The following is a 14,486-nucleotide window of genomic DNA, read 5'->3' on the forward strand; positions in this document are numbered from 1 at the left end:
TGGAAGGTGGCTTTTATTACCTTGTAGTTGGACTGGGGAGGCATAGTTTCCAAGGAAAGCAGAATTACTTTCTCCAGTCACTTGTCAAACAGGCTTAGAAAGAAGTGAGGCTAGATTACTTCTATGTGGGGGGAAAACTAATGATTTTTAAGATGTGCTAAATAGCTTAACTATATATTGACAGACTGCAGAACATAAAACTTCCCTTGAGACTCGGATTCTCTTTTGTTCAGATTAATTTTCATATTCTCGTGCCATTTTTTTCCTAATAGGTGCCTCTTTTGTGAACACTGTAATTGAACCACTGAATTTCTGCCAAATATGGACAAAGTCGATCTGCATTCTGTTCTGCTTTAAGGTGATTTAAATGGGATCTTAGTTTCTGCTTTGTTTCAGCAGTAGTAAGAGATCCACTTTCTGTTTATATTAGATGAAAGAGATTGCATACTGTTGCCTTAATTGCTTGGAGAAAAACAGACCTTGACCAGTGGAAGCTTTACATGTGTCTAAAATTCCTGTAACTTCTGTGCACTTACTTGCAATAAAACCCTTTCACTGCAGCCCAGCCGTTGTTCTATGAGCTGCTTGTCCTGCTCTTTCCTTAACCATTTGACTGCTTAAAAACGACAATCTGATGGTAAGCACCTATTCCTTTAATTGTGTGTGTGTTGTTGGTGAGACTCACTTGAAAACCTTGAAAGGAGAGCCTTTAAACGAGGGCCTGTCAGCGGCCCAGTGCTGCAGCACCTGCTTTAAGGAGCAGGCAGTAGCCTCGTGTCGCACCTAAGGGTTACGTTTGAGGCTGCCGGTGCCGAGCTGTGTTCCGGAGGGGAGTTCCCCTAAGCGGAAAACTGAAGTCAGGTTCATTCCAAAGGGATGTAGGCATTCACCAAGAACAGCTCAAAGCTGCCACCGGCGCCTTCTCCGCGATCGCGGCTGTCGCTGCCCACGCCCGGCGGCGTCCGTGTAGGGGGCGGGGGGGGTCAGCCCGCCTCAGGCCTCGCCTCCCGCCCGCCTCCCGCGGCCCGCCCGCCCCCGCCATCTTAATCCGCTACGCGCCGAGAGGGGGCGGGTAGGGGCGAGCGCAGCCACCTGAGAGGATGGCGGCGGACGGCGAGTGGTTTCTGCGGGCCCCCACCGCCACCGAGCTGCTGCTGGCGGCCGTGTGCTGGCTGGGCTGCTACTGGCTGCTGCGGCCGCGGGCGCCGCCGGGGCTGCCGCCGGGCCCCGCTCCCTGGCCGCTGGTGGGCAACTTCGCCTTCGCCCTGCTGCCGCCGCCGCTGCTTCGGAGGTGGGTGCTGGAGGTGTGGGGCAGCAGTCGAGGCTCCCCCGTCTTCTCCCCCCACGTCTTCCTCACCGGCCTCACCAAGATGTACGGCAGCATCTTCCGGCTCTTCGTGGGCAGCCGGCCCTTCATCGTTCTCAACACCTTCGGGGCGGTGCGGGAGGCGCTGGTGCAGAAGGCGGAGGTGTTCAGCGACCGCCCCTCCGTCCCCATCGTCCTCATGATCACCCACAAGAAGGGTAAGGGGCTGGGGGGCTCCGAGCATAACGGCTGCGGGCGGAACAAGCCGAGGCAGAGCGGGGAGAGCTCTTCCTCACGGCTCCTCCCGAGGTCCGCTAGCAGCCCCGCTAAGCGCGGCCTGAGAGAGGAAAGCGCAGGAGCAGCGTTCGCTGTGCTGTAAACAAACGCAAACACGCTGCGGCGATGGGAGGGATGCAGCTCTCCTCGTACAGCGCTGCGGTAGGGTCGTGCCGCTTGGCTATTAGTTCCATCTGGAAGGTCGTTGCAGCTGTGCTTGGGAATAGGGAGGTGCGTGAGGTGTTGTAAAGTGAACTACAGGTGTAGCATGCTCAGAAAGGAGTATGGGAATGTGTTGCGGACTGCAGGGACTGCCCAGCCCAGCACGGGGAGCTTCTTTACAGGCTGCTGGAAGTTGCAGGTGCCTTCGCGGGACTGAGTATTGACACATAACGGAGTACTTGACCTGCACTATACTGCGATTACATTACTGGCAAGGCAACAGCTGCAGGTACAGTGAGCATCAATGGATATTTAGGATCATCAAGTTCCAACCCACTGCTGCCATCAGGGTTGCCCGTCACCAGATCAAGCTGCCCATAGCCCCCATCCAACCTGGCCTTGAACACCTCTAGGGATGGGGCAGCTTCAGCTTCTTTGGGCCTCCTCCAGACTGAACAAGCCCAACTCCTTCAGCCTTTCTTTCAGTCCATTTCCTGCCCAGCCTGTATTTGTGCTTAGGAATCAGCAGGTGTCCATTTCGGATTCCTAGCTCTTCACTGTGTAAACAAAATAGTTTTATTTCCAGGTTTTATCAGTTTCTATTCTGAGAAGTGCTTTAGTTCCTCCTTCCCATCTGAGGCTAAGGAAGCTGGGGCTGTTTAGCCTGAGGAAGAGGAGGCTGAGAGGAGACCTTGTTGCCATCTTCCAGTACCTGAAAGGTTCTTACAGCAAGAGTGGGGCAGGTCTCTTCTCACTAGTGACAAGTGACAGGACGAGGGGAAATGGCCTCAAGTTGCACCAGGGCAAGTTTAGGTTGGATATTAGGAAGAACTTCTTTACAGAAAGGGTGGTTAGGTACTGGAATGGGCTCCCCAGGGAGGTGGTTGAATCGCCATCCCTGGATGTGTTTAAGAGCCGTTTGGATGTGGTACTCAGGGATATGATTTAGCAGAGGTTTGTTGTGGTGGTGTTGTGTGGTTTTTTTGTTTGTTTTTTTTTTTAAGAGATAGGCTACTGGTTAGGCTGCGGTTGGACTTGATGATCTTCAAGGTCTTTTCCAACCTGAGTAATTCTATGATTCTATGATTTTAAACTTTACTGTTACTCTGTATGAGTATCATGTGAAAGAGAGAAGTGCTTATCTCAGCTGCGTTATGTAAGATGCAAATAAATTATTGTGTGTGGAGGAGAGCAAGCAGAAGCATCCCAAATGGCAAATAATTGCATTTCAGCAGCTGTGTAGCAAAACAGGGAGAGTGTATAGAGACTGTCAGCCCTTGTAGTCCTGCCTCGGCTGCTTCTAGACATGGACATGTGGGAAGGCAGAAGCTGAATGTTCTCTGTCATGAATCTTGTTTGTCAGTGCTGCCAGTATTACAGCAACACTAAACCAAACAGTGAGAAATTAAGGGGGTGGAGAAATAACCTTGGGCAGAACTTGCTGTATTTGAACTTTTTGTGTAAAAAGGGAGTTTTTGTTTGCTTGTCTTTGTGTTTGTTGCTTCATTTATTGTATTGGAAGGGGTTTTAATTCTCAGCTAATAGAAATTTGCTCTCTTTAATGAGCAGGAGGTCCTGATAGTTCTGGCTTCTTGTTGCTTCACAATTTGCTATTTTTATTTTCTCCAAATTCATTCCTATCCTATGTTCACCTGTGCTGAGTACCTTGAATTTTCAGTTTGTGCAGAGATTATCTGCAAAAGCAGTTGGCTGCTCTTCCACTGTTGGCATTTTAGTTATCACTGTTACTCTTACCCTTTCTCTGTAATCTGTTTTACTGCTATGTTACACTTTTCCAATTTGCAAATCAGTTCTTGCTCTTCTGCAATAGTGAGAGGTTTCAGGGCGTCAGAAGTGCTGTGCAGCCTCTGTGCATGACTGCTGGAAAGGTTTGTTGCCTTGATTAGGAGAGACTTTGTTACATCCGAGATAATCAGTCAATTTTCTTCTGTGAGGTTATCTGGATCCTGAAACTAATTTTCCCAGTGTCAGAAAGAGGAGGTTGTGTATGTACTGTCCATTTTGAGGACACTTCCTGTGGGATAGAAATAGTGATAAAGTGTTGCTTTGTTACAAGATATCCACAGGTCTGCCCACAGCAGCCCCTAGTCCTGACAACTCAGTTTATTGGTTACTGGCTGAATGCAGCCCCTCAATAAGCCTCTTATTTCATCCACCCTTGTGTCTCCTTGATGGCAGCAGCACTAATAGGAAATGTAGCTTTAAAAACAAAAGAGGATCTGAAAAGTTTTGGTTCTGTTTTAAAAGTGCAAGAGAGTAGATAATGGTTTTGTACAGCGAAGGTGAAGCTCAGCTGATGACTGGCTTGTACTGACTCATCATAATCCTCTGCTTATTTCGTTTTGGACTTTCAAAGCCAGGTCATGTGTTTGAATTTTCATTATTTTTCAGACTAATAATATGGGTTAGGCTGCAGTTGGACTTGATGATCTTTAAGGTCTTTTCCAACCTGAGTAATTCTATGATTCTGTGATTCTATGTAATCAGAAAATCTGGCTGTAGGGATTACCAGCTTTATGTTACATTGAACTGTTTGTTCCTCTGGGACTGCAGACACTTCAGAGAACATCCATCTCCTGTATCTGCAGATTTCTGTCCATAGATTTCTCACTTGTTTATTGGGACTATGTACACAAAGTCTTAAGAGAAATGTAGGTACATTGAATATAGAAAAATGGTGCGTCTTTCTACTGTCAATTTTTTGTGACCTCTTCCATTTAAAGTTAGCATTGGGATTTGCATTTGGTAGAATAGATGCTGCTGTTATAAAGTAACTTCTTATTTCCAGGCAGAATTGCTGATGTCACTATATTTAGGAGAAGGAAAGCAGCACTGGCCCTTGTTTTAATGACTTTAAACATTCTCGGATTAACCGTGGAGTATTAGAAAGAGTTCATTTAGGTTGTGCAGCAGAGATGTTTCTGTTTGCAAGTGAGCAATATTTATATGAAGCTGAGGAACAGAACTGTATTCATAGTGATGTCATCTTGCAGAGCATGTGCCTAGAGGCACCGAAATGTAGAAATGCAAGTCAGGTTGTTGCCACATGGCTCTGAATCTGTCTTCAGTTTCTGTGTTTGCAGCACGTGTGTCCTTTGTAGTTAAAAACAAAACTTGTAGTAGAACTATGTACACACACAAATGGTGAGGAAACAGTAGGACAGAAAAGGAAAGAATTGGTATTTTAATATCACATATTCCATCATGCTCAAAGAATTTGCATCTTTGTATCTCAGGATGCTGAAATTCTTCCTCCTCTAGCTCCAAACCCAATGCTTGGAACAGTTGCTGTGTATCTTTTCCTTCTCTTTTGACTTATGGCTTGCAGGCCTGCCTAACCGCTTCCCCTCTTTCCACCTGAAAACAGAACAGCTTTGTTTCAGACTGTTCTTTTCCCTTCCAGGTGTTATTTTTGCACCTTATGGCCCTGTGTGGAAGCAGCAGAGGAAATTCTCTCTTGCAACACTGCGGCATTTTGGAGTAGGAAGACATAGCTTGGAGCCTAAGATCATTGAGGAGTTGAAGTTCATAAAGGAAGAAATGCTGAAGCATGGGAAGGATTCATTTAATCCCTTTCCGATTATTCGCAATGCAGTGTCTAATGTTATCTGCTCCATGGCCTTTGGCAAGCGTTTCAATTATGAAGACGTTGAGTTCAAGACGATGCTGAAGAACATGGCCCGTGCACTGGAGCTAAGTGTGAACAGCTCTATGATCCTGGTCAACATCTGCCCTTGGCTGTACTACCTTCCCTTTGGGCCTTTCAGGGAGCTTAGAAAAACAGAGTTAGATATTACTGCTTTTCTAAAGAAAATAATTGCACAGCACAGGGATACACTGGATGCAGCAAATCCCAGGGACTTCATTGATATGTACTTCCTCCACGCAGAAGAAGAGAAGAACAACAAGGAGAGCAGTTTTAATGAAGACTACCTATTTTTTATCATTGGAGACCTGTTCATTGCAGGCACAGACACTACTTCCAACACGATATTGTGGTGCCTGCTCTACATGTCCCTCTACCCAGAAGTACAAGGTAAGACTATTCTTAATGTTTTGTAAACTCCGCTTGGATTTTCAGAACTGAAAGCAAACAGAAACGCTCCTGAAGTCATTAGGAGTGCTGCTGCGTATCTGTGATATCTATGTGCCATTTGAAAAGCTGGTATGTAATGAAACATCTTTTTCTATCCTACCCTACTATGATGATCTTTTATGTTGGTTCTGTATATTAACTATCTCAGCTGTCCTTTATGCTGTGTCTGTGCATTTCTTCTGTTTTGGGACTGTATTTTTTGCAAGTAACTCAAGGGAACCTTGGCACAGTGGTTTGGTGGTTGTTTTTTTGTTTACTTTCTTAATTTCTTTCTTTCTTTTTGACAATTGTTTTGTTCCAGGCTTACAGCAACAATGTAGTGGTGTGCAGTGGTAAGGAGGCTTCTGAATCTATTAGGGGAATCTGGAGATGTGAAGCACTATCCACTGTAAAGAGAGATCATATTAGAGGTCACTTAGGCAAACTGGGCTTTCACAAGTCCTTGGGGCCAGCTGGGATGCATCGGAGGGTGGTAGTTGGTGTTTCTGCAAGACTTCTTTCTAGATGGTTATGGCTGCTGGGTAGGTTGCAGATGACAGGGAGGAAGAGGACAAGAAATGTCATACCTGTATTTGAGAAGGGGAATTTACTGTTTCCTTTTGTGTGGCGCTGGAAAATGTGTTCGGAATTCTCTGTCAAGTTTTGGGATGCTGAAGCACTGAAATGCTGGAGCAAGCCCATCAAAGGGCCAGCAAGGTGGATAGGGCATGGAGTACATGGCCCAGATGGTGACACAAAAGGAACTGGGATAATAGGGAAAGGAGGGGAGACCTGCTGCTAACAACTGGTCTTTTTGGAGATGAGCAGTGAATGGAAGGGAGGGAGCAGGGAGAATCTACAACAAAAAAAATCTGATTAGATACTGTTTCTACTGTCTGCTATGAAGACAGCAAGGACTGCAACTGATAACCTCTAAAGTTAAAAAAAATTGTGACTTTGGAAGTATTTAAAACTTGATGGACTATGACAGAATAGTCCAATCTACCTTCCAAGTTATGTCTGACCAGAAAGGTGACTTGGCTATGGGTGATGGTTGAGATCAGATGGCCTCCAGAGGTTCCTTGCAACCCCAGTCTTTTTTGACAGTGATGCAGTCATGTTCATATTTGTGACAGAATTCTAGAGAACGCCTTGTCTTTTGTTGCAAATACAAAAAATACTGGTGGTACTGGAGACATTATGCTGTTAAAATCATACTTGCTAGAGTTATTGTTCAGGATTTCTTGAGGTGAGTTTTAATTGCCAAAGAATTACAGTTCATTTTGATTAAATACTTTTTTATACTTGGTCTTGCTACAGTACATGTCATTGCAAAGGCAACATTTTTCTTTTAACCTATTTGTCAAATGTAATTTGTTGAACTTAGATAAAATAAGGCAACTGATTTATTAACTTATTAGCAGCGTCTCATGAAGTCCTGCACAGCAAATGCTCTCCACTAAAATAATTGCCAGATGTATGCAGACTGAAACCTCATCAGGATGATGGATTCCACTTGGGTAATTCTGCTTCAGTTCTTAATGGTGAACCACTTCCCCTTTGCCCAGGCTTCTTGATAACCTGGAATGAAGAGTAAAACTCAAGTTATTGAAGAACTGTATCAACCAGGAATACTTTTATAAAGTACCTGACATTTTGAAGTTATCATGTAGTGCAGCTGCTTTACAAATTAGCCAATGGATGCTTGTTTACAGTACCTAACTCTGCAGTAAAATCTTTAAATAGGTCAAGACCATAGTTTATTGTACAAAGTCAACACAGGTTGTTGGGCAAAGATTGCAAAATAGGGTGTCAGTTCAGTGTATACAAGATAGAGTTCACAGAGGACGAATTGCCTGGGCTCCTTCTTCTGTTTTTTATGGTTGTGTGTTATCACTGCTTGACTTGATGGGCAGTTACAAGAATTAGATATGTTGTAAATTACACAAGTGAGAGCTGGACCGGTTTTGTGCGTTGTGTGTGTTTGTGTGTTTGAATCCCCCTTCCCTCTTGTCTGCTAATGAATGTGATCATTATTCTTCTCTTTTCTTCAGTTTTCTACCACTTCTACTACCTTCCTACAATTGCCTTTCTCCTCATGCTGTGGCTGTTGTTAAACAATATGTTTAATTAAGCTCAGTACTCTAGAGTGGATACGTCACTTAGCTATGTAATATAATTCTCTTACTTCTAATATCCCATTTCTTTTGTGTCCTGTTTGCTTGGAAATTAATGTCTGGACCTTATTTTTCTCTCTCTTTCCCTTCCTCCTCCCTCCCCCCCCAAGTAAATTTTCTCCTGTCCCCTAAGGGGAATACAAGAAAATGCAGCAGTAGTAAATGCAGGCAAATATTTCCTGGAAATGCAAATAAATGGCTAGAAGCATTTTGGCTGCTCTCTGCGTAATTCCACGTCTTCACAAACTCCTAAGAAGTGTTGTTCATGATAAAACAGTGGTATGACATTTGGCATGAAACAGTCAATCTCCTTAATCTTCCTTTATGTCCTTCTATTACTGTGACCATGGATAGCTGAATGAAAGGCTATGATGTGCCAGTAAAAATAAGAATGAAACAAGTAGCAAAACCCACAGACCAAGTACCCACGGGCCACACTATTAACAGATTCATTACTGTTAAGCTATTTCTTGTTGGCGTTCTTTATATGAGAATTTGTTTTCCCAGCAAACCCAGTAGGTGGCAGCAAGTGCTCACTCATCACTACCCGTATGATATTTCTGAATGCTCCTCTGTCTCTGAAAACAGAGAATCTGTGAGAATCAGGGAATCCTGGCAAAGGCGAGCAGGTCAAGCACAAAATGTTCAGGGTGTCAAGGGTGAAAAATGAAAATGGGCTTATTTTGTAATGACAAGTTGATTTTGATATATTTTCCTCTCTCAGGATTTTCTGCTGCTCTCTAGCCAGATTCTGAGTTACCTGGAATAAAAGTACCATCATTCAGTCCAAGGGCAAAACAAATCTTGTCTCCTTGAAGCTTTTCTTAATCAGCTTCCTCGTGTGCTGAGCCTTTAGTGAGATGACAGGAGGAGCAAGTATTTGGAAATTCTCTGTTTTTCATGAGAGTGGAGATGAGCTCAATTACTTCTGTTTTTTTCCTGCGGGGAAGGAACACCTGATGCCTTCCTGGGTAAATAGCTGAGTTTAGGTTCTGTGAGTAGAAAGTGGGATACAGCAAAACAAGAGCTGCGTGGCTGTAATGCCTGCAGTAACAGCACCAGAACTCCTGCTCTGGAATGAAGTACCCAGTGCTACCACATTTAAAGCTTTCCCTTCTCTTCATCACCTTTTCCAGTTCTGAAAACTGACTTTTTAGCAACCAGCTGTGTCATACAGTCTATGTTGTCTTCTTCCTTTCCTTTTTCTTTCTTTCTTTTTATTTTTAAGGCAGGCCAGGCTCTTAATGCCTCAAGCTACTGTATAGTTGAACTGTTAACTAAGGTTACAACTACATCTGGAACTGAAACAGAACTTTTCCTGTGCTTAGCCACCATAGCAGCACAGTCAGTGACTGTCCTTTCTGTAGCTTTACTCCAGACATTGTCAGGATTGTCCTTGGTTGGTTTCTTCGTTCTGTAGGCTTATGCTGCCACAGTTATTTTGGCTAGAAGATCACGTATTGTCATCATTTTTGACAAATCTATGTAAACACCGAAGCACAGATAAGTGAAATTGAAATTATTTAATCATTTATTCATTTATTCATTTATTGTACTTCTTACACAGAGAAAGTTCATGCAGAAATTGAAGCAGTTCTAGGACGTGACAAAGTTCCCTCTCTTACCCACAAGGCTCAAATGCCCTTCACAGAGGCAACCATTATGGAAGTGCAGAGGATGACTGCAGTTGTTCCCCTTTCTATCCCACGAATGGCTTCAGAAACTGCTGGTAAGCATTCCTAGAGACTTAATACAGAGTTTCTTTTGTAGATGGAGATCTAATGGGACATCTGGTGAGAATTTATAGAGACCTCATTTGCCTATTAAAACTCGTAGCTCAAGTATGTGAAATGCCATTTACATAGAGAGCAACTGAGCTTGAGATATTCACTAAGGTAAGCAGCATGTCTGACCTGATGTCCCGAATGCCTCTCTAATTGAGAGAGATATCTGTTCTGGGTGTCATTTTATGTTGGCTGATGTGATTCATGGTAGTTGGAAGCCTTGTCTACCTTTGTACTTGGAGCTGGTTTTGGCCATCTGACACAGAGTCTGAAAAACTTACTTACAAGTAACTGATTTGCTAAAACTTAAAAGGCGTTGGCTGAAGGTTTTCATAAACATAGCTGAGAGCTGGTTTAAGTCAGTGATAGGTAGCAGTACTTGGCTTTCAAATCCAGTTCTGAATTGATTTGATTTTTGGATGTTTTGGCTTGCAGGACAATAAGGTGCAACAATCTTAAATGAGACTAGTTGCTCGAAAACCCTTTAGTGATTACAAATCAAAACACATGCCTCTTCCCTACCTCCATCATCTCTGCACAGAGGTTCTGTAACAGCAGAGAACTGGGAGGAAACTAAGGTCACAGCATTTCCATTCAGCAGAGTGCATTCATTTCTAATGACTGCTGCTGTGGTATTGGCATGCTGAAGGAGGCTTTGGAGAAGAGTAACGTGACTGAGGCTTCTCAGCTGTCTTTTCCCTGCAGGGAGCTATTGCCGTAACTTGGTTTCTTTCCAGCAGCTCTGGCCTGTGTCTGACCCAGCCAGGCTAGCAGAGGTCACCTTTGCTTCAAGTGCCTGCTACATTTGTAACCCACAGCTACAGATCCATATTGTATTTTGTGATGTTTTCTTTTTTTTTTCTCAGTAAGTCTCCTGTTTTTACTTCTAGCAGCTCATCAGATCCTCTGTCTTTCTGCTTTCTTTTTTTGAAGTGCTGCAGGGATATACTATTCCAAAGGGCAGCGTGATAGTGCCCAACTTGTGGTCAGTACACAGAGATCCTAATATATGGGAGAACCCCGATGACTTTCAACCAACAAGATTTCTGGATGAAAATGGCCAGATAATTAAGAAAGAGGCATTCATTCCTTTTGGAATGGGTAAGATACCCACATATTGTTTTATCAAGTGTAGGGCCTAAGAGACATGAGATATAAAAGGACTCACAGGACTTATCATCGCATTTGGTGCCTTGCAAAATGGGTTCTTAAAAGCTGCAAATGCCAAGCAGAAATGATGAATCCTACTTTGATAATACTTTTCTTATGGGTGTAAGTACTGTTAATATCAAGCAGTAAAGCTGAGCAAAACTCAGACTCAAATACCAGAGACCAAAGCTTTGGAAGTCCATAACTTACCCATAGCTAGAGCAATTCTGCATTCAGAATGCACTGTCATAGGAATTGCATGTGTGTTAACAAATGAATCAACAGCATAAATAACACTAATAAGTCTCTTTCTAACTATTCTTTAGGTAAACGTGTGTGCATGGGAGAGCAGTTGGCAAAAATGGAGCTGTTCTTAATTTTTGTAAGTCTAATGCAGAGCTTTACCTTTTTGTACCCTGAAAATGCTACAAAGCCGTCTATGGAGGGAAGGTTTGGTCTAACTTTAGCTCCCTGTCCATTCAAAATCATAGCTTTGAAGAGATGATACAACATCACAAATTACCAAACAAAGAAATGCTGCACTTTTAAAACCCAGCTTTATTTTCTTTCCAGCTTACTTTGTTACTTTCTTTCCAGAAAGTAACTGCACAGGCTTTTATACCAATGAGAAAGACCCATTTGCAATTCTGGATAAAGAATTATTATTATTATTATTTTTTGTCCGCTGTTGCATTCCACTAATGAACTGAAAATAGAGTTTGTAATTTGGTATTAAAACTTGCTGGGCTTAACTCCTCTGTTTGTTAAGCTAGTGCTGCTTGCTTGTCAAATGTTAATTACGGGAGAATGGTCCAAAAATGTCTGTTAATACTGTAGTGAATTTGAATTGCTATTTTGGTGAAAGCAATATGTGAACTTTTATCAAATGACTGAAGGACTTCATCTTATAGAAGAATGAATGAATAGGAGAGCGTTGCTAGAGTTTTCTGTGCAAAGAAACATTACAAACATAATGGAGTTTAATTAATGTACTTTATTGAAGGAACTAAATGATACGTCTTTTAACCTTGAAGCATTCTGTCTGGTGAGTAACTTACAGGTAGAGACTGGATCAAATCAGTCTCTATTCCTGGATCCGGATGTCCTTGACTATCAGAGCTTCCTGTAAACATGCAGGTACCAGCTCTAAAAAAACCATGCCGGGCTCATTTGGAGGCCTAGTGTATCTTAACCTGGGGATACAAAAGGAATGCACAGCCTCTGAATACAGTTAATTTATTTCCAAATATAAAAGAGAGCTAATTTCTCTAGCATAAAGCAGAACTCTGGTGCCAAGCGGGTATCCAATCTATCATACATCTATGATAACAGTTCCCTGTTTTGCCTGTATCACAAGTGATGGTCTGTCCTCTGGCTGTGGCCTGGATGAGACCACCAGCCTGTTCATCAGGAAGATGTCTGCATGGATAATCTGGGAGTTAGGGCTTGCACTAAGGTTCTTCCTTACGGGCAGTATGGATGCTACTGCCACAACCCTTTGGCTTTGAAAACTGGAACCTTACATCAAACACACATCAACATAGTACTGCAGATGTAGGCCTTAAAAGTTTAGGCACGGAAATTAGGAATCTGACATACCTGAGGTTTGGCTGTAGGCTGCTTCTTTGTTATCTTCCAAATGGTGTAAAAAGATCTGTAGTGCACGTAACATTAGTATATCAGGACCTTACTCTTTCCTCAAGTATAATTTCAGTGCTGTTTACCACTATCAAACTGAGCATCGAGGAAGCCTGTTCTTAGGTATTTCAGAATGGGGCGCTCAGTCTTGCTGCCTTTTATTTAAAAGGATTTCAAATGTCTGATGTTTGAGGGATGTGTAACTGTTAACCTGTTAACTGTTCTTTGCCATCCTTCAGTCTCTTTATAGACTTTTTGACCTAGCAGGGTTTTATATTTGATTAAATAAATACACATGTACTCTTTTAAGGAATTTTTTCCCCCTTATTGGAGGTCTAGAAAATACTAGTCATCTTCCAGATGCTAAGTGCACTGGACTGGAAGGTGACATAGATGGTAAGGTGAAATTCTGTAGCAGAAATTAAACCTATATTGTAAAGGAAAATATAGTTCTTAAGCTCTAAATTCTCTCTATTCTCGTCTCTTTCTAAATCAAATCTTTAAAAGCCAAATAGTGCCTGGCAAAGACTGCAGGATACTTTGGATTTCAATTAAGGTTTTTTGCTAGCTGTTTTAAATTACATTGGTTGCTCGTGTACCCCACCACTTTTATGAGACCTTCCAGTTTTTATTAAGGCTAGCTTTTGACTTTATAGGTTAGCCCATGCTGTGCTATTATTGTTATTATATTGTATGACATTTTTGAAAACCCCATAGCACAAGAAATTGTGTTTGGTACCAATGCTAACGAACTTGCAGTCAAAGCCAACTGCATCGGATTAATAAGCATTTATTTATTTAGCTTTATATTTTCCACTGAACAATATACAGTTGGGATTTTTGTCTGGAAATCCTTAAAATGGCCTATGCTTAATTGCGGAGCTGAATTAAGTGCTGATAATGTTTATCTGTCTGTTAAAATGCCTCTTTAAGCAATATAATGATGTTGGTGTGCAACTGATGATTTACATATCTGTCCTTTTAATCTTGAGGACATATTTGAAAAGCACTTTAGTATTGTTTTTTTTTCTTTACTGATTCCAAAGAAGACACAATTCACATCGCCACGTACTATGTGGAATGACATGGATTTGTGTTCATCTCGCCTGCTGAGCTGCGTGTGAAATGTCGCCTTTAAAAGTTGTCCTCCTACAAATAGTACTTTGGGAGCGCAGTTCCTTGGCAATACCTATAATCAAACACCCACAGTGTAACAAGCTGAAAACCCTGATATGATGCTGCAACCACGTCAACATCTGCCAGATTGCAAGATGATGTTGGAAATAACAACAAAGACTTGCCTTTCGTTGCTGTCAGACGCACTGAACTTATGTAGAACACTATAAAAGCTAAACAATAGCAAGGACATATTAGCGGTTCAAACCTGTGTTGCTATCTGTGGTAAACTGTAAGTAAAGTGGTGGCAATATTTGGTTTATATTGTAAATGCATCCATCCCCTTCTATCATTGTTATTATTTTTCCGGAGGACAAAGCATCTCAAATGCCTTACTGACAAAGAAATGTATGTTTGTATAAGCAAACAGCTATTTCTGAATGCAGAAAATGCCTTCATTTCTGAAAATGACTTCAGAATTTGCTTCGGTATAATTTTATGTTTAATAAAATCATTCTTAACTAAGTGTTTGACAGCTTCGTGTAGTCATTTTAATGAATTCTATTTGTTGGCTAAGCTTGTGATATTTCATGTTGTACATCTTTGAGTGAGATGTAGAGTCAAAGGGGCAGGGGAGGGGAAAAGTAGAACTGGTAAAATATACCAAGCGTGTTGTGAGCAAGTAATAGAGTATGCTTCTTTATTCTCACATTGCAGTTTTAACAGCCCTGTTACTCAGAAAGAATAAAAGGAGAAGAATGCAGATGAAGAAGGTAAAGGGA

The 14,486-nt window shown here is 42.2% G+C and overlaps 1 protein-coding gene across 2 annotated transcripts; it reads left to right on the plus strand.

The window, feature by feature from the left end:
• The first annotated feature begins 1,042 nt into the window (after positions 1–1,042).
• CYP2U1 (cytochrome P450 family 2 subfamily U member 1) lies at positions 1,043–14,230 on the plus strand. 2 transcript variants are annotated; one of them, XM_072334162.1, is made up of 6 exons: positions 1,043–1,524; positions 5,169–5,801; positions 9,585–9,746; positions 10,735–10,902; positions 11,277–11,332; positions 13,604–14,215. In XM_072334162.1, the coding sequence occupies exons 1-6, from the start codon at positions 1,101–1,103 to the stop codon at positions 13,670–13,672; spliced, it is 1,512 nt and encodes a 503-aa protein (XP_072190263.1). In that variant the 5' UTR covers positions 1,043–1,100; the 3' UTR covers positions 13,673–14,215. The 2 variants fall into 2 exon arrangements, with proteins under 2 accessions (XP_072190263.1, XP_072190262.1); XM_072334161.1 differs by having other exon boundaries at positions 11,277–14,230.
• The last annotated feature ends 256 nt before the right edge of the window (positions 14,231–14,486 follow it).

Source organism: Excalfactoria chinensis, chromosome 4 (assembly GCF_039878825.1).
Source record: "Excalfactoria chinensis isolate bCotChi1 chromosome 4, bCotChi1.hap2, whole genome shotgun sequence".
Taxonomy (NCBI): Eukaryota; Metazoa; Chordata; class Aves; order Galliformes; family Phasianidae; genus Excalfactoria; species Excalfactoria chinensis.